Source organism: Malaya genurostris, chromosome 2 (genome assembly GCF_030247185.1).
Source record: "Malaya genurostris strain Urasoe2022 chromosome 2, Malgen_1.1, whole genome shotgun sequence".
Taxonomy (NCBI): domain Eukaryota; kingdom Metazoa; phylum Arthropoda; class Insecta; order Diptera; family Culicidae; genus Malaya; species Malaya genurostris.
This window is the reverse complement of record NC_080571.1, coordinates 26,996,351-27,016,008: the sequence shown is the minus strand read 5'-3', so window position 1 is coordinate 27,016,008 and position 19,658 is coordinate 26,996,351. Positions and strand designations below refer to the sequence as shown.

The following is a 19,658-nucleotide window of genomic DNA, read 5'->3' as shown; positions in this document are numbered from 1 at the left end:
ATCAAGAGGCCGCCGAGAGTGACATATTTGTTTCAGCTGATTTTTTTTTTGTGCTGCCCATCGTTCCCGGGCTGACTCTCGAACGAAGCGATAAGCGCTGACGCCTCTTTTCAGCTAAAGGGCATCTACAGAAATGACTTATCGCGCTAGATTCGTTCCGACTGAATGAGAACATAAAATATTGTAAATTGGGTTCAGCGGATTATCAAGCTGCTAGGCAGCAATAGTTGTCCGAGCGACCGACGGTTCGCTGGTGACAGTTCGAAGATCTTCATGAGTAGCACATGTGGCGGCTGGATGTCAAACGGGCGGTTGGTTATCTGTTTGCAATCGGCACAAAGCAACCGATTGTTCGGTGCGGTGTCGGACCGAGTTCGATTTGCCGCACTATCACCGCCCGATCTAGATCACAGGCAAGCCAACTGACCAACCCGTCGTAGTGTGCCGGAAATCAATCAAAGCAAAGCGCCCCGGGGGCCAATGTGCGATCTCAATGACACTTGAGCTAGATACGATCGGCGGCGGCGACGACGACGGCGATCAATATTGTCATTGTCCAAGCCGCCGTGCAGTCATAATTACAGACTCGCGCGTCGCAGAATTGCTGCTCACACCTTTCCCGTTGAGCCTGCGAGTGTGATTGCGACCTCGCCGCATTGTCGCCGCAATTAGCGCCCGGTTCCATTTGCCGTGATCGTGTGAGGGTGTGACACTTGCGGAAAAGGCAAAATTAAATTACAGCTTCGACCAAAAAAAAAAACAGACAGAAGAAAAGGAATCGAAGCAGGCCTGGGAGGTCCACATCTGACAGCTGACGGTGACGTTTGACGTTTTCGTGCGTTGCCAGCCAGCATCAGAGGGCGAATTAAGTTCCACTTGAGTGTGACCATTTGAAGAGAACGGCTTCAAGTGGCAGGTCTCGTCCGCGCGCTGGTCACGACATTTTCGGGCCACAAGAACCACACCAAGATTTACACGCAAAATGACAACACCCGCACAGGAGAACAGCGTCCAGTGAAGAAAAAAAAAATGTGTGATGTAACGTTGTTTTGATTTGTCACCAAAATGTGTGTGCGCGAGTGTGTTTCAATTGTGTTTATTTATTCTTCGACTTTGTTTGAGTCTTCCCTCCGTTTGGGAGTTTGGTTTGGTAGAGGTTCCGTGCCCGAAGAAACCCGCCAGTGCCCGTCTGTTCCAAAGCTGATTTGTTATTGTTATTACTGCTGATTTGTTATTGTTAGGGATTTTTTTTCTTCCTTCGCTCGGTTGTCACTGTCACTCTGTCGGACAAACCGTCGTCGTCGTCGTCGTTCTGTCAGGTACGGTGTCGAGCGGGGGTAAAGAATGTGTAATGTCATTTTGCTGGACGGTCTGTTGATGAAACGACGATTTGTCGAGGTGCCCCGAACCTAATCGGTTTTGGTTGTTTCAGGATGCTGGGTTTAGTGCTAGTGGAAGCAAGGTGCCTCGTGAGAATCCGGGATCAATGGAAAAGAAAACAAAACCAAGTGTCAAATACGATTTATTTTTCTTGTTCGCAACCACCAAACGCACCTCTCCGTGTACGGCCAAGTGAACGCGAACGCACCGATTTTTCCCTGTGTCATCCAGCTTCCATCTATTTCCTGGGAATCGATCGCCAAGAAGACACTGTCGCCGATCGGTTTCCAAAGCGAACGAAATATGATTTGTCATCGTGGCGGCCGCATGACATTTAATGAAATATCAACCATCATTAGGAACTCGTGGTCCCGCGAGTGTCTTTCCCACCGCACACAGCCCAGTCCGTTGAAGATCGAAAATTTAAACCGCGATCAAGCCGCGATCGGAGACCTCCGCGGAAGTTTTTACGACAAACCGACCCAGACTGACAATCTGTCGCTTAGGTCGCTCTCTGTATTTCTTCTGCACTGTTGATGTTGTTGTTTTTTTTGCCTCTCCTTCCTCTTCAACGCATTTACGATCCATCGTCTTCGCGCCGCATTTGGACAAACTGTGAAATAAAATTAAATGAAACTACCGTGTTTTCGGTTTCGGTGGTGTCTGATGCTCCGTTTTCCTGCTCCGAGTGAGCGGGTGTCAAATGACACCCCGCGGTAGTAGCGAGACGACGACCTTGAACGATGGAATTCCACCTCGAAGTCCCCCCCCCCCCCCCCCCCCCTTCCTATGCGGTCTTCTTACGCAGATCCAACGGTCTCCCATTAAATTGACATTAAACGACGAATAATTGGTTGGTCGTTTTTCGTCGTTTGGTACGATCGCGATCATAGCTATCTAATTTCTGGAACTTCGAAAAAAGAGGTGACACGATTACACTGCGTCACCCTCATCACTCGGACTCCAACCGAACCGAACCGAACCGAAAAAAAAGAAGCAATTCACCGTAAGACGAGTGAAGGTTATTAATATTTTATTGAACGACTCGGCGCGATCGATCAACGATCGTCACCGTCGTCAGAACTCATCTCATCGGGTTCGTTTTTTTTTTTTATTAGCCACCTTCAGGCCGCCGCACTGAAACTGAAGCGAATGACGGCCCGAAATGTGCCGAGAGTGTCGTTTCATTTTTAAGCCTTTTATGACAGTTCCTCCATTGTACCGAGAGCGCAAGAGAAAAACAGACGATTCATCATGAGCCCAAGGTTTCCCGCGAAGTTTGCACCGTCGCCGGCGTGTGTTGTCGTTGTCCCCTTTCGGGAATTGGTGACCAATCATAAAAGGAGACACGGCAAAAGGAAGAAAAATAAATGATTATAACAAAACGTCGGAATTTTTAATTTATAACACACACCTCCCGTCCCGTCCCGGGGAGGCCACTGGACGGCAGGTTCCCAGCTTCTGGATGCCTCGCGTTTCGGGGTTATTTTTTTAGAATAAAGAACAATTCTTAATTCCTGTGGGACTTGTTCTGCTCTAAAGCGCAGCGGCGGCTGCAACCATAAAAAGTGATTTTTATTCCTTTATGGGGGTTGTGGTGTCTCTTCCGCCGTGGCAGCCTCGCCAGGAGACAAAGTTGCACCACAAAGAACCAAAAGAAAAAAAGCTGCGAAAAGAAAGTGCCCGAAAAAAGTCCGAAAGTAATCTGCGTCGGATTGCTACCGACCGACCGGGAATTTTCTGGAAGACGGACGGAAAAAAAACAATCATCAATTACAGCACACTAATAATCAGCATCACCTTTATTATTTCAACTAATTTCAGTACGGGAATGACGGTTCATAAACTTTTTCGGCAAGATGGCGGCCACGATTTGTCATTCGCCGCGTCGCGTCGGTCAATGATGCGCCGCGCCACCCGGAGCCCAAAATTCGTAATCGTCTGCTTATCGCGCGGATTTCATCGAACGGCTTGTCAATCTGACAACACGACAATTAATCTTACGTTTCGGCCGAGGGAGGGAACGGACTGTCACGTTCTGGGCTGGACGGCGGCCATGTTCTACGATTTGTAGAACCCGCGGAAGACACGGACGAAGAACATCGCAAAGCGACACGGGGAAAGACAAGCGTCTTGATTAGTTGTCCGGTTACGGCGATTAGACAATTTATCAAATAATTAAGATTGGCCCATCTGTGAACCGTTTTTTGTTCATCAGACGGGGACGAGTCACGACACGATCGCCTGGAATAGAACATCCGATCCGTTTCGTCTAATATTTTGACACAGTCTAGATTGTGAGGTCCGCACCATTCTCGAAGTGATCTTGAGAATGGCGACGAGATCTTCCTCGATCACGCCTCAAGTGCGCGCGGTTTATTAAATTAACTCCATAATGGTATGCTTCATTAATCTCGAATTAATCGACCGGCGGCGACTGGTGCCGAACCGTCAGTCAACCGCGGCAAAATTGCGAACAACGACAAATGACGCCGTGCGATGTGTGAAAGAAGAAAGGCAAACAACGAAAGGCAAAGCGCCGCTTTTCCGCGAACACCAAATTGAATTTCCTCAATAATAGATTTTTAATAGCCCCACGGACGGCAGTCACAACATTCGATGACACCGATCACATTCAAATCGCTTCATGACTTAATCGAGCGGAACGAATGAGAAAATCACGCTGTCAAAGTGACAGAACCGCGCGCCGGTCCCTTTCTAACGCGTTCACCGGAGCAATTTATTGTCCCTATCGGCTCTAGGCTTTTGCACAAACCTGACGTTCGCATAAATATCCTATTAATTATTTTTTTCTCGGTCTCTCTCTCTCTCTCCTTCTGCGTCCTCTGAGCCTCTGAGTCGTCGATTGCCGTTCGGACATTGTTTGATTACACCTCTGAAAGCGGCTCATTTGTCATAAAACAGAACCGGCTCGTAATTCATTTTTTTTTCGCCTTGTTCCTCTTCCTCTTCCTTTTGCGGGGACGCTCCCGCACCAAGGCCCGATCCGGAATAGGATTAAGTCAACACTGATTGGAATCGTTTACCCTCAGTTCGGAACAAAGTTACGACGCGAAGATCGGGGCTCGGACTGGACCGGAGGGACATTTTTTTTCCCCTGTGATTTATTCTGCCGGTTCATTCTTCCAAGAACCGATAAAAATTGGTCGACGGTTTTCTGAAAATCGAAAGTCCGTCCGGGCCGCCGCCACCGCGGTGCAGTTCTTGTTCTTGTACGGACATCCGATTGCGACACCGATAGTGCTCCCGAGCGGTGGATCGTAAAAATGCACGAAATTGATCGAGTTTTAGTGTCTTTGGCTGCAACGATCCCGGCAGTTAATTTACTCTGGGTGGTGGCTCTTCGCTGATGCTGTCTGGGAAACTAAATTGCAGCAGTCCACCTCGAGGAACTCTGGAATGCTCGTAAATGCAGTTTGAATGTGTTTTGTTGATTGCAAAACGAAACAAAAAAACTCTGCATAAATCACACTGTTCGGCCATGGATCTGCGAACGATTATGGGTCCGTCTGTCCGTTTCCTGTTGTGTCACAACTAGTCTTGTTGACTATTTCTTTCAAATGCTACATCAATTTTCATCACATTTCCGTTGTATTAGAAAAGAACTGTCAAACTGAAACTCCGTGCGACGCTGTCCTACCATGTCAAGCATTCTTATCCATGACAACGCAGACTCTAGGGTCCGGATGGCGTACGTACTTGATTGGCTCCAGCAGCCAGTAGGCCGTACACTTCAAAGTTTGCAGACACACACACACACACACACACACACACACACACACACACACACACACACACACACCACTCCGGCTCCTCTGTTGACTATTTGGAGAATCACTTCATCGTGACGCCAGCAGGACCAAACAACAGCTACAGCAAAAAGTAAAAACTTCATATTTTCTACCAGCTCATCTCTTAAAACATGGATTCCAAGCGCCAGCAACGACGAAAAAACAACAGATGTTTCAATCGCGCGCATGATGACGATGATGGAACGGGTTGACGATCTGCAAAAATAGATGCGATACGATGAGAACAGAATAGAAAAAAAACCTCACAACGGTGAGAAACGGTAAAAAAAAGCTATAGCCGTACCACACGGGCTATAACAAATTGATCCCCAAACAGTCAAACGCTAATGACAAATGATTGATTTGTCCCTCAACTGACTCGCCGCTGCCACTGCCATGCAAGTACATACACACACACACACGCACTCACCGATTGGGCCAGAGTTCGCCAGTCAGCACGGCGAATGATGAGTATCATTCGGCAACCGTAAGTGAAGCAATGACTATTTAAATTAATTAAGTCTCGCATTTGGTAAAGTACTTTACCATACCGATCGATCGCTCGCTCCACGCGGACTAATGTCACGTTCAGAGCGAAAATTACCAACCATCAAATTTGACCGCGATCTCATTTCGGCTGACCCGCACTGTGCGCAGCCACTGTCAAATGTCACTGCCATCTTCTTCGAGCACATGGCAATCGCACTTAATTGGAAATTATTTACGGGTAAAATTAGTAGGCTTTTTTTTCGCAACAGTCCTTTATGGATACGATCTAATTTCTTTTCGAAACGTCGATCAAACCCAAAGGGGGGCAGAGACTGGAAGAAGAGAAAGAGCGAGAGAGAGAGAGAGTGAGCAAAACGTTAACAGTTATGGCCAACAATAGTGCACCCCGAATGTTGCCCGCTTCACAATTAGTAGGCGCACACTAGTCGAGAGCATCGACAGAAAAAAAAATATGGCGGTGAATGATAGATTTTAATAAATGATCATAAATTACCGACGCGCTCGAGCGCTGCTGACATACACTCACTCGCATGCCGAAGAAGCGTCCATTTTTTTTTTCTTTTTCTTCACTCTTACCACGGTGCTGCTCGGTTTTTTTTGCTCCACCGCGATCGCTAATCGCAATCATAACGATCGGGGCTCGTCGTCCACGCGGACAAGCTTCATTCGGTGCACTCTTCAACCGGGGGCCAGCCTAGCCCCGGCCCCAAAAGAAAGGGTAAAATTTATCACTTATCTAATATGTGAAATTAGTTTCTTTTTCCTCCATCTTCTTCCCTTCCCATGCATACCTGCGAGGAAACCCGACTCAAGACGTATCATTTCGAACTAAATACGATATGCACAAAAAAGCGCGTTCAAGCGCGAAAGAAATCTCGCTCACCCCGGTAGACTAGAGGCAGGCCGACCGACCGATCGACCGAAAGCGTCCACAAACGCAAACAGTAATCACGACATCTGTTATTGAAAGTTATGCTCCATCTCTTTCCTGTGCCCCCGTTCCCCGGGTTTGCCGATCACATCGAACGAACGGCTAAGCCAAGTCAGTCAAGAAGAGGCAAAACTTAATTGTTACTCATCATTGGAGCCGCTTTCGGGCTACTACTGCTGCTGCCGTTTGCTGCTTTCTATGCTAATTGTTTAGCGTGATTTCGGCTCTTTCCCAAGCCAAGCTAATCAACAAGGGAATCAAACACATGAATGTAAACAAAGCAATTTCGGATTTACTCACCTTGTCACCGGCACCGCACCGCACCGGAGCCGCCGAACAAATTAAAAGCCTTATTAGGCACAAATTACCTATAATTGCAACTCTCCAGACGGGGTCGGTCCATCAGTGGCCGGCCAGAATTTCGTCACTCCCAAGCTTCTAGAGCTAGGTGCGATAGCGTGATACGAACATACGAATAATTCTTCCCGAAAACCCATTAGTTTTTCACCTTTTCACAATCACAAACACACACACACACCGTTTTCTGTCTCTCACGGTTTTGATTAAACTTGAAAAATGCTGCAGGCGAATGAAAAACAACAGGCGAAAACAAAAAAAAACAAAACTGAAGCGTCGCCTTCTGTCAAACTGACGGACAAACACACACAGCCTGCTGAGCCGCGATGTCGGATGCTCGCTCTCATGTTCCAATTGGAAATACAACAATCATCATCGTCAAAAAAAAAAAGAAAAAAAAGGGTGCACCAGGGATATGGCGAAGAATCGTTTTATAATGAGCTTGCATGTGAAGTGCTTTTTAATAAACTTAATACCTGTTTAGATTTTCTCCTCGTTTTTATTTTCTCAAGTGCTATTTTGCTTCTTTTTTGTTTTGTTTCGGCACTATCTGTCTGGCCGAAGTTTTCCTGGAATTGGTCGATTTCGCACGCAAACCTGTTAAAAAAAACGGGAAAACGAAAAAACCCTAGTTTTCGCCCGAAAGTAGAATTTGCATATCAAAGCGAATGGAAGCGGGGGGCTTTTTTGGGGACGTTTTTACATCGCTAATGAAGTGTGTACAAATCGATTTGGCGTCGGATAAATCATGCTCGTAAATTGACACAATCCCGTCTGTCATCGATTCTAATGGAAACGAAAACAAAAGGAACACAAAAACTCCACCGGAAATGAGTAGAAATAAATCCCATTCACCGGCGTTGCCGGGGCTTGTCTTTTTTTTTCGTTGTTTTTGGTAGGGTTAAGTACAGTACATTAAGACAATTATACGACGACGACGACTGCTGGTTCTGCCACTACCTCACAATCACCGTAATTGTCTCTAATCTTAAAAAAACAAAGTGAGCCCCAGACAGCGACACATCTGTTTTCTGTTTCCCATCACTCCAAAATTTTAATGTTGCCAGGGCAGGTTTAGACAAACGACCACGCGGGGACGACAAATTTTGACTCAGATTAAGGCAATCAAATTATACGTAATTTTCCCTTCAGTGTAGGACGGGGAACAAAAAAAAACACAAATCAATGGTCTGGAGTCTGGTTTTTGTCTCCCCTCCCTCTACTCTAATGAAACCATAAAACATAACCTCGCCGACGATGTAAGGTGATTTTTCCCTGATTTGCTTGAAACACATTCGTACGGGAGAGATTATCACCGAGAGAACAGAACCAGCCAGCGAGATGATCTGATTTATGAGTGGAGATGACACTTAATTAGAGGTTCGCGACCGACCACCACCATCCAAACACCGAAGTTTGGCAGCTGTCAAGTGTCGCGTCGTTGTCGTTGTCGGAGTTGGTGGCAAACGGCAAAAGAAAAAAAGAACGACATAAAGGTAGTAAAAATGGCGAAATCCGATTCCCGTCGTTCGTTCGAATGTCAATGCTTGATTTATGTCAGCTTGGCCCGAAGGTTATAGTGCCCGAAAAGCTGATCTATATTTAGTGTCTCGCGGTTCTTTCCCTGAAGAAAGAAACCCCAACCCGGAATGGAAGGGGTTAGGAAATTATTAAAAAGCTATTTCATTTTATAGTTTTTTTTTTTGTTAGAAATGCTGATCGTCGTAGGAGGCGGCTGGTTGACGTTTGAAGTTTCCTATAGTGACCGATACCGAATGTGCCGATTTGCGAACAACTGTCAACGAACGGAGAAAAGTGTCGAAAATTAATAAATTAGAGAATTTCACCTACAGCGGCGGCGACTGGCGGGTGCCTGCACTGTCGCTTTTTCGCAAAAAAAAAACAGTAGAAGCCTCGGTTCCTAAATGACAGTCCCGTACTGCTGGTCGGTACAATTGTTATGCAAAGCAGATCACTCCCAGGAAGATTGAAACGTCGATTTCGTGATTTACGATCACATCGAAGCATCCAGCGCAGCCCTGGAAGCAGAAATGTCAAACGAGGGGTACGTCAACTAGCGTCAATACATTAAAAATTAATTAAAAAACCCATTGATATGTTGATTAAGCATGATTAAGCGAGAGTTTATGGCGGCTCATTCACGCTGGTCGGAGAACGACTCTGGCAACATTTGACACTTTTCAACTTCCACTTTTATTGATTCCATTTCGTCTGTGCCGCTGGATCCCCGTGGGCTAGGCCGAGCTGTACTCACAACAAAGGGGGGCTATAAAACGGTTTCCAGAAGGAGATCGGGGGAAAAAATCGGTGATTGATACTTTTAACTGCTTTTTCTTCTACTTCGAGCTCCGGTTTCGTCGATTAGGATTAGGCTTCCGTAGGGCTACTCGACCGCTATCGACTAATAATCGAAGATCGTCACTTCTGCGCTTCTGCGAAGCTTGGAAGCTTAATAGCTGTCAAAATAGATCCAATTACAATAAATGTCAACTCAGTAGATGGAAGGGGGGAAAGGCTTGGAGCAATAGATTCGTGATCTGTCAATCCTTCGGGGCTCTTCGGGAAGGAGTTGAAAATCATTAGTGACGTTTGGCTTCTTTTTTTTTTCGACTGCGTTGAATTTTGAACTGTCCATCACGGTGCGTCACGCTTGACCATGACCGTCTCAATCGCACGGTTCGGGGGCAAAGCTGAGGCAATCGGACCATCGATCGATCAAAAACTGTTGCGCACTCATACGAAACCGTACACACACTCACACACACGCACACCACAATAACGAGCGAGCATGAAGTAATGATCCGCCGGCTTACGGATTAAAAGAGCAAATAAAAGTATACACCCGGGTTCGAAACAGGTTTCACCGGCTGGCTAACCCCCCGAAGCCTGATTTTTATGAGCTTCGAGAAACTTATGCTCCGCTCGACTCAGCTCGGCTCGACCAGTACCTCTCGAAAGTGAGCAATAACAAATAATAATCATCATTCGGAATCACCGTACGGCCGATGCGCAACGGAACGAAAAAGTTGCAATTCCAGCTTTATTCTGTACGGCGGAGGACCCCTCGCCTTTTTGTTTCCCCCTCCGTCACGGCGCGCGCTGACAACAAATCGGGTGCAGCGACATCTTCTGCGGGGTAGAGAACATAAAGAATCGGCAAGCGATCCAATCGCGCGTGTCACGCATCGGATCCACTATCATTACCGTGGTTGGGTCCGGTGTCGAACTGGTCCTGTAATTACAAGAAACCCCCCCACTGCACTTCCAGTGGTGCCTGCCGATGATGACATGCGACACATTGGCGCAGAAGAGATGTTGGCAGACCTGTCAACCTCCACCGGCCTCGTTCTCGTTCTCGAAACCATTACGAACCAACTGACAGTCAACAACGCGGAAAAGCAGTCACATCATTTTTATTAATAGCCACTCAATCAGTGGTGCCATTTCTTGCGGCGATTCATTTTTGCCGCACCGAGACGGGTTCGTGTTGCCACGTTCTGGTTAAAGGTTTCTGTCCCTGGAATGTCACACTGCACTATTCGAAATCTCTCGCGTTTTCACGGAGTTCACCCATTGACAACTGAGCTGACAACCGCCTACTCCGATTGATTTCATGATGTCAGCCTAATAAATATGGAAATTTATTATCATAATTGTCGGATTTGAATGGCGGTCCGGTTTGGTACGATTATCCCCGATGAACGTGTGACAATCTCCGGCCATTCTGACGAGATGATGAACAGTTATCTGATTGATTCGAGTCATGCACCGGCAAGTGTCATCCGCACGGTGCCTTCACCTTTGAACCGAACTGTTTAACCGAACATAACACTTAGCAAAGGCTGTTGCGAGGCGCACAATAATAAATATGAGATGCTAATAGATATTAACTATGTGTGACTTTTTTTTTCTCTCTCTCTCTCTCTCTCGAGATGATTGCACCCAGCGCCATTGTTTACCGACCGACCGACTGGCGGAGGGCCCCCGTAGCGATGGGAAAACAATAAAAAGCAATCCCACGTGTGATGATGATGATGGGGATGATGATGTTCATGATCGCATTAGATTGAAAAGTGTAGTGAATAAACGATGGTTAGACTATTATGCGAAAGGTGTGGTGAATAGTAGGCGTTAATTAGTGCGAGATGACGAATTGACAGGGTCGCTGCACTGGCTTAAAACGAGCGAAACAATCGACAACTCCGCCCAATCGGCTAGCATCTCGTTTCCTAATCACCATCTCAGTAGGCCCGGGCGAAAAAGGCGAAAAACGGTTGCTGGTGGTGGTGGTATCAAAACAAAGCATGCCCCGGTGCTCTGTTTACTCACTTGCTTAAACGGGTTATAGGAGCGCCGTATCCTTGCCGACGGGCAGATGCAATTATTTCTCATTACTTATTCGCCTTCCACAAACATCACGCTCATGCTGCTGCCTCGGACGCCGCATAGGGAAGAAAACGGGCCGATTTCGTGTGCCAGGAAAGCCGCCGCCGCCGCCTCTGATCGATTACACTCATTTTCGTTTTAATTTTGCTACTCGGCCCAACTCACCACTGGAGCCGAGCGGAACCCACCACCCCAAACACGATGGGGCAAAATCGAATAAATATTTAATATAATCTCATTTCTCTTCATTTACCGTGTTCTCGTTTGCCTGCAAAAACCTTAATAGTTTCATTCAATTAGATTCCTTTACCTTACCGAAGCTTGCTCCCGTGAGACGCGAACCCTTTTACTAGTTTTAGCCCAAGACTGCCTGGCAAATCAATAGCCTCCGGGAAAATTTAACCCAGATTACAAGATTGGAACCCCGAACCGTACAAAACGTTATCAATTATTCACCAGTCGGCAGTCAGTCAGTCAGTCAGCGGACACTCTTTAGCCTTAGCAAAACTGACAGCATCAGCCGCTGCCACAGCATGCTTTGTTTACACGAACGCCAACGGAAGCTCGCCATAAACATAACCTCATTCTGTCCTGCTCTGAAACCGACGACGACGACGACGACGACTACGCAGACGACTATGATCCGTTTTAAAACAAACAGTCGTCGCCAGTTACGAGGAGAATGACAATCCATTTACGCCCTAGGTTCGGATCCGGGACCCGGGACCGGGACATCTAAATCACATTAACGCTTCAATCAATCAAATTTCCGGCCGGCTACGAAACGCGTGGACGTGTGGCACCATCATTCGTTCGCATCCAAAAGCGCTGTTTATTGTTATTGAAAATATCAATTTAATTTGTCTTATCTTTATTGAACTGCCGCAAAAGTCACCATAAACAGAATCCATTTCCGATTTCCTAGCTGATGGAGTGCACTCTCATCAACGAAAGAAAAAAGCGAATGAATAGGAAAGGATGACACTCTAAAATGTTTCGTTTACTGCTTGCTTCCTTTCCACCCCGGGTTTAAAACTAGCGGCTTTTTAGTCGAATTTGACATGCACATGCCTTCCGCTCTCTCTGTCTCTCTTTCTCTCTCTGGTTTTTTTTCCACTCTATCGGTTGGCCCGCATTATGCCTTGGGAAACCCACCGCGAAAGTCAAATATTTGATCAAAACCGAACAATTAATCGGAAAAATAAATCGAATCACGAAATGCAAACATGTGGCTGACGGGCATTGCTTTCAGACAACCGTCAAAAATATTGAGATGAATATCCACATAAGGAAAAAACGGCAACTCATCCCTTATGGCGCTCACACACACACTCAGACACACGATCGGCGGCTTACACCGAAACTCAGTGCTTACTTTCAATCAATCTAACCACGGCTTTTCCCTTTTTCTCCTTTTCTTTCACAGATCGATTGATCAGCCCCTCGTCCAATCGAAAAAACAGTACACGGAAAAAATGACACCACCCACCATCGACCAGCTGTTGCACGGTTAATCCGTTGTCGTCGTTGTCACGTGAAATCGTGAGCCCCCGTACCCCTAGCTGATAGCAAAACAGCGCTCCAAGACCCAATCAACGTTGCGCGGCAAACCCGTCGACCGTCACAAACATCGACCCAAATGGTTATGTCGCCAAGCAGACGACTATCATCGCCAGGAATCGCCACGCATCCAATGAATATGCATTTGAGCTCGCTGCAACACTCCCAGCTGCAATTGTCCTCTCAAATGCATCAGAAGTTGGCCGCCGGTCTGACGCCGAATCATATGAGTGGATTTTTCAAGAGTCCATCAACCTCTCCGAGCAGCGCCAATGCTAATATGAGCAACAATAATAACAACAACAACAACAACAGTAACAGTAACAACAACAACAACCACAACCACCACCACCACAACAGCAGTAAAAGTCATCACAACAGCACACCAAACAACACCCCCGCCAGCATCATGCCGTCGGCAACGGAACTGTCAACGCATCCGTTGAACCGCTTGCAGTCGATGCAGCCGTTCGATTTCCGCAAGCTGAGTGCAGCCGCGGCCGGACTGAGTGCATTTACCGCTGGTTTGCCACCGCCGAGGCTAAGCCCGGAGGTGGCCGCCGCCCAGCATCACTTCAATCAGCAGCAAGCCGCAGCCGCCGCGGCGTACTCCCAAGCGACGGCGGCCAAGCAGCGCCGAGATTCGCAAGCTTCCGATACGTCACCGAACTCGCGGGATCATGCCGCCGCTGCCGCCAATTTCATGAATCTGTCGATGGCTGGCCATGGATTGCCGTTCTCGATTCCACCGCCACCACCACCCACGTCGGTTGCGATGTCACTTGCCAACTCGCTGAATCATTCGGCGGCTGCGATGGCAGCTGCCGTTTCCGGTAATCCACTGGCCGCAAGCTTCGTGGCGCAATCGTTCCCCAACCTATTGGCAGCTTCGGCCGCACGCGAGCAGGCTCGCAGCAAATCTCCGCTTTCCTCGCACCACAAGATGCCGCTTAAATCGGACAAACCATTCGACAAACCGGACATGGAGAAAAATCATCACGGTAGCAGTGAGAATGTGCTGAATCTCAGCCGGGACTTGGCAGCGGCCGCCGCCGCCAATCAACACCTGGCTCGGCAAGGTCTGCCCGGTCACGTGAGCCGTATCGCAGCTGGTCTTCCACCGGGTGTCCATCTGAAGAAACCACAATCACCGAACAAACGCCAATGGGGAGCTCTGCCGCCGAACCTGGGAACGCAGTTCGTGAATCCGGCGACCGGCAAAAAGCGAGTCCAGTGCAACGTGTGCTTCAAAACCTTTTGCGATAAAGGTGCTCTCAAAATCCACTTCTCTGCCGTCCATCTGCGTGAAATGCACAAATGCACCGTCGAGGGTTGCAGCATGATGTTCAGCTCGCGACGTTCGCGTAACCGCCACAGCGCCAACCCCAACCCGAAACTTCACTCACCTCATCTCCGTCGAAAGATCTCTCCGCACGATGGTCGCAGCGCTCAACCGCATCCGATTCTGTTGCCGTCGACCGGAATGCCACTGCCTAATGGGCTCAACCCGCTTCATCCGTTCGCACCGTTTCCATTTCCCGGAGACATGCGACATCCGTCGCTGTCCGCCCTGGAGTTCAAAGCTAACATGGAAGCTAGCATGCATCGTCGTCTGCAGGAACAGGAAAAACACCGCGAATGTCAGCGACAGTCGCTTAGTCCGGAAAACTATCGCTACCGTAGCCCACTGGGTGACACTCCGGACAAGTACCTCTCGCCGGGACAACATCTTGGCGGTGGAAGCTCGATCGGTAGCCAGCTGGATGATGACGATGACGATGATGATGATCCGAATGGAATCGTCATCGACGGAAACGATGACGATGATGATGTTCACGGTTTCGACATGTCACTGAGTTCCGAATCGGAAGATGTCAAGTCGTACCGTCATTCGGGAACTCCCGAACCGGACTACGACGATGAGCAGGTGAACCATAGACGGGACGAACCGATGGGTGGGGAGAACGAACCGCAGGACTTTAGTTTATCCAAAATGAAATCGGAGAAACTATCGCTCTCCTCCGATGGGGATGAAGTGGCAAGTAATGTTGACAGTAATGAAGATTCGTCGGTGAACGATTCGCAGATGGCTCGCGATGAGATGAGCGCTTTCCTTTCGATCAACAAACGAAAGCGAAAGAGTCTGAATCCGATCAAGTGTGCAATCCCGCTGGAACGAATGTCTGCCGGTTCGGGACACTTGTCGGATGAGAACGATGAAAAAGATGACGAAGAAGAACGGCCGGAGCCGTTGATAAAGAAGATTAAGCTAGAGCAGCAGCAGAGTGAAGCTTTGGCATTGGTGAACGAGAAACGGGATCGATTGGTGTCGCCTAAACCTAACGGCGACAACAGCCACCTGGACGAGGATACTCCGATGAGGATCAAATCCGAGCCCCGAGATCAAGACCATCAGGATGAGGCCGAAAATCTGTCACTTGATCTGTCGAAAAAACGTTCATCGCCCGATGTCAACGCAAACGAAGCCAAGTTCACCAAATACTCGATCGACGTGAAGCCGACATCCGAACTGATGGAGAATCCGATGTCACTGGTGCGTCCGAAAAAGGAGAACGAAGTCGACCAGAAGGCAGAAGATTTGAGACGACCAGGCTCAGCCGACAGCAAAAAGAGTGGCGAAAGTTTGGACTCGGCAAACACCCTGAGGCGACTGGAGAACCTTTCCCATGGTCCGCTGAACGAGATGATGATGCAACGCGGTGGTCTGCCACAGTTCCCTCCGTTGAGCTATCTGATGAACGCAGCTCCACCCAGTCCAGCACGGTCACGAAGCTCCTCACCAAATCCGGAAGCAAGTCCCCAGCAGGATATCGATTCGGATGACAACGTAGACTACTGCGAGGAAGGCAACTGCTTCAGTGATCCCAATGTACCTCTTGACAAAGATAACCCAAAGAAATGTTCCGCCTGCGGACGGATGTTCCAGAACCACTTTGCCGTTAAGACCCATTACCAGAACGTGCACCTGAAACTGCTGCACAAGTGCAATATCGATGGCTGCAATGCGGCTTTCCCGTCGAAACGAAGTCGCGATCGTCACGCGTCGAACCTAAACCTTCACCGGAAGCTACTGTCCACCAGTTCGGACAGTAACGACACGGTGCTGACCATGGAGAAACAGTTCCCCGGATTCCCGGGACCACTGCAGACGGAGTTCCTCGCGAGACTGTATGCCGATTCTCAAAAATTCCCGATGAACCTGGAGGCTTTCAAAAATCACTTTCCGAATGCTGGCGCCTACGCCGATCACTTCCTGAACGGAGCCGGACAACGTTTCCCACCGGCAACGGCCAATCCATTCCTGTTCCCACCGCTGGGAGGACTTGCCGGATTCCCTGGCCTATCGCAGTTCTCGCATCTCCTTCCGCACCCGCTGAACGGAATCTCTTCGCAGCTGACCGGTGGTCGTATGTCACGTTCCGATTCACCGATTTCGGCATGCTCACCACCATCCAACATCAACAACATTCCATCGCCAATGTCCCAGCACCACCAGGATCACGAACAGGACCGACACTCGGCTGCGGCACTGCTGAGCCATAGCCGCTCGCCGGCCGCCACACCGGCCGAGGAAGCCCGCAAGAGTCAAAAGACACCGGACTCACTGTCGTGACCAGCGGTGGCAGTGTTTCCAGCCGAGTCCACCATCTGGTAAATGCAGCTTTCCAGCCGTTTCCACATCGAAGCAAACCGTCTTTCCAATAATCCGGGCTCATCATCTAGTAGGCTTCGGATTAACCGCGATATCGCACAAAATGGGTGCGCCAAGCAATGTTATCTCAGCAATGAAGCGATTCGAGAAAAAAACAACAAACCACGTAAATAAACACACACACACAGCTAGCAAACTAATTCAATTTAGGACCGATTGATGGGTAGGCACAAAGAGGAAGTCTCTCTTCTAAAATAACGTGATCTCGTTTGACTCTCTTTTAATTTTTGTTTTGGTTCGTAATTAAAACTAATCGTAAATTAGGTTCTGCTTATCTGGAATTCGGATGCAGAAAAGGGAAAACCGTTCGTTAATATCAACAACAAAAAAAAAACAAAATAAAGATGCTTCTCTCTACTGATAGCAGCAAATTAAGGTTAGGCATAAATCACACTTTACTAAAGTGCCCAGTGATATAACTTTAATTAAATTCTTTTTTTTTGACATCCAAACGTATTTGTATGTTTTAGCTGCCGTGCGAGTTCGCCCTAGCAGCTTCTTTTTTTTTCGGTGCAAGGGAGAAGTGGGACAAAAATTGATTTCTATATTCATACAAATACAATTTTAGATATTTCAGTAGCAAACGAGCGAATAAATGATAAATCAAGTAGCATTGGTAAGGCCGTAAGTGTAAGCTTCTCCAGTTCCTAAAACTCTGCTCCTAGTAAGCTGTTGCATAACTTACTCGTGACTTCGCGAATCCCAAATCAAAGAAAAAAAAATTTACGAACAAACCGATGAACGAAATTGATTTTATTCTAAAGCAAGTACCTAGTTTGTTTTCTGTTTAACCACAACACTTTCAATGAGCTGTCCAACCAACACCAAAATCTTCCACGGAAACAAGCCTAGCGTAAGAAGATGAAGCAAAACTTCCGAGTCTCGAAGTGAAATGAAATGATGAAACAGTGAAACGAACTTTCAGTTTTTGTACCTTTACTAATTTTTAAACAAAACAACCTACTCGTTTAAGTTGCTAACACTAGTGTGGACGCATGATCCATGGAGAGACGATGCGAAAGAATCAATAAGAAATGTGCAATATTTTCGTCCTCTTGTGCTCTAGATAAATGATAGTCTCTTAGGGTAAATATTAAACGCATAGTTACAATACTTTCACATTTCTAGTTACTAAGAACAACAAAACAAAATAGTAGAGTTAATCAGTATAAGCAAAAAGGTACACAATATAAAAAAAAATTATGATAAACAACATTTTACTCTCTAGGCAAAATGATCAAAAAACAAAACGAAAAAAAAACACACACACATACAAAACCAACTGTAAATAAGCTATACATATTGATCTAAAGAACCGTAGATAATTACAACAATTGATATTAATGGTTAAAAACAAACTTCATTCTAAATGAAGACAACACGCATCACGTCACAAAACCAGTTACAGTAATGTAAAACCGAAAAATAGCAGGAAACAAACTTATCCATACGAAGAAGAAAAAAGCAAGTTACAATATCAAAAATATCAATACTTATACGTCGAAAGCCGATATCGATAAGACAACTCTCTACCCCCCCTGATCCTTTTTCTCCTTAAAAAAAAAACATTGAAAAAAAACCCTCCAACAAATTATTCGGTAATTTATCTCCGTTCGAAACACCCGCCACCACCACCTCCATACTTTGTTGACAAACGACACGTCGTCGTCGTCGGACAGTCTGACATACTGTCATATAGTCGCGATAATTCTATCAGTTTTTATGATAACAAAAATCATTTATATTTATTTTTAATGTGTTTCTCCCCCGCCCTGTGCGCGCTCGAGCCCTTTGCGAGCGAGAAAATCCTCCCGAAAATAAAAAGTATGTGAAAATAAATTATTTTTATTATTACAAAAAAAAATAAATTACTTGTTTTCTTACTTACCTGGCCTTGGCACTGGATGACAAATATTCCCTTCCACGGTCTCGGCTCGGCTCGGCTTCACACAGTCCAGAATCGGTTTGCTGTTTTCGCACCATATTCTCACGCAGCAGGCCGCCACAACCCGGGCGATTGTTGTTCGCACGAGGACTGTCCACCTTTTGCTGGGTTGCTTTGATCTGCGTCGTTTTGTCACGCTTTGTTCCGCAAAGCTCGTTCGGTGAATTATTTTTTGTCTTCGTCTGTTTCTTCTTCGTCGTCGTCGTCGTCATCCATCGAAGCTGTCAACCTCGCCAAGGCCAAAGCTGAGTGAACAACCGGAATCTGTCACCGTCTTCACGTTACTTTGCGAAATTTGTTTTTTTTTCGGAAGCATTGTTTTCTTTGCTGTGGTAGAATTTTGCAGAAAAATGCTGCGACACGACATCAATCCAGGAAGCAGCCAGCATAAAAACCATTCCAATCCCAAACCAACCTGGTAATAACTCATTTCAATCAAAGCGGAAACATTTTCTCCCGGCTGGCTGGCTGGCTGGCAGCCGGGTGTCGTACCGTGCCAGTGGAGGTATACGTGTTCTCCTCAAACGTCAATTGTAAATATTACAAATGGTTTCTTGGATTTCCCCCTTCCAGTCCAGCTAGTAATCGAATCGGCATGACACTTGACAGCTCTCAACAAACGACGACGATGACGACGGCAGCGGACTGATGAGGACAGTCTTCTTCCTCGCATTTCGTGTCCGGGCTTCAATCCTCGTTCCATCCAGGCGATGCGGAAATAGAAGGGTTGAGACGAGCTTGATTGTAAAACGTTCATTGGTAGGTAGGCAATACAAGCTACAAAAGCGAATCAAATAAAACTCGCAAGGGATTGATTTGCAGTCGTGGCTGTCACTTGAAGGAATGCTCCTTTATTTGATCCGTTTTTCATTTTTTTTTTACCCTGTTCTGTTCGTTCTTTGTAATTCGTTCCTAATGAATCAGGAATCGGTTCACATCGAATGGGAGTGACAGTTGTCGAAAAATAACCCGACGGCAGTATGGCGTGCCACTTGATGTGTTACAAGGATTCGTCCGGTCGCC

General features: G+C 47.0%; 1 protein-coding gene across 1 annotated transcript in view; it reads left to right on the top strand.

Annotated features, from left to right (window-relative positions):
• LOC131428257 (uncharacterized) overlaps nt 1–17,029 on the top strand; it is a 29,452-nt gene extending 12,423 nt beyond the window's left edge. The window contains exon 2 of the mRNA XM_058592049.1: nt 12,824–17,029. Coding sequence (XP_058448032.1) covers nt 13,037–16,591 — 3,555 coding nt within the window. The 5' untranslated portion in view covers nt 12,824–13,036 and the 3' untranslated portion in view covers nt 16,592–17,029. The remainder of the gene's footprint in view (nt 1–12,823) is intronic.
• Nucleotides 17,030–19,658: the final 2,629 nt, after the last annotated feature.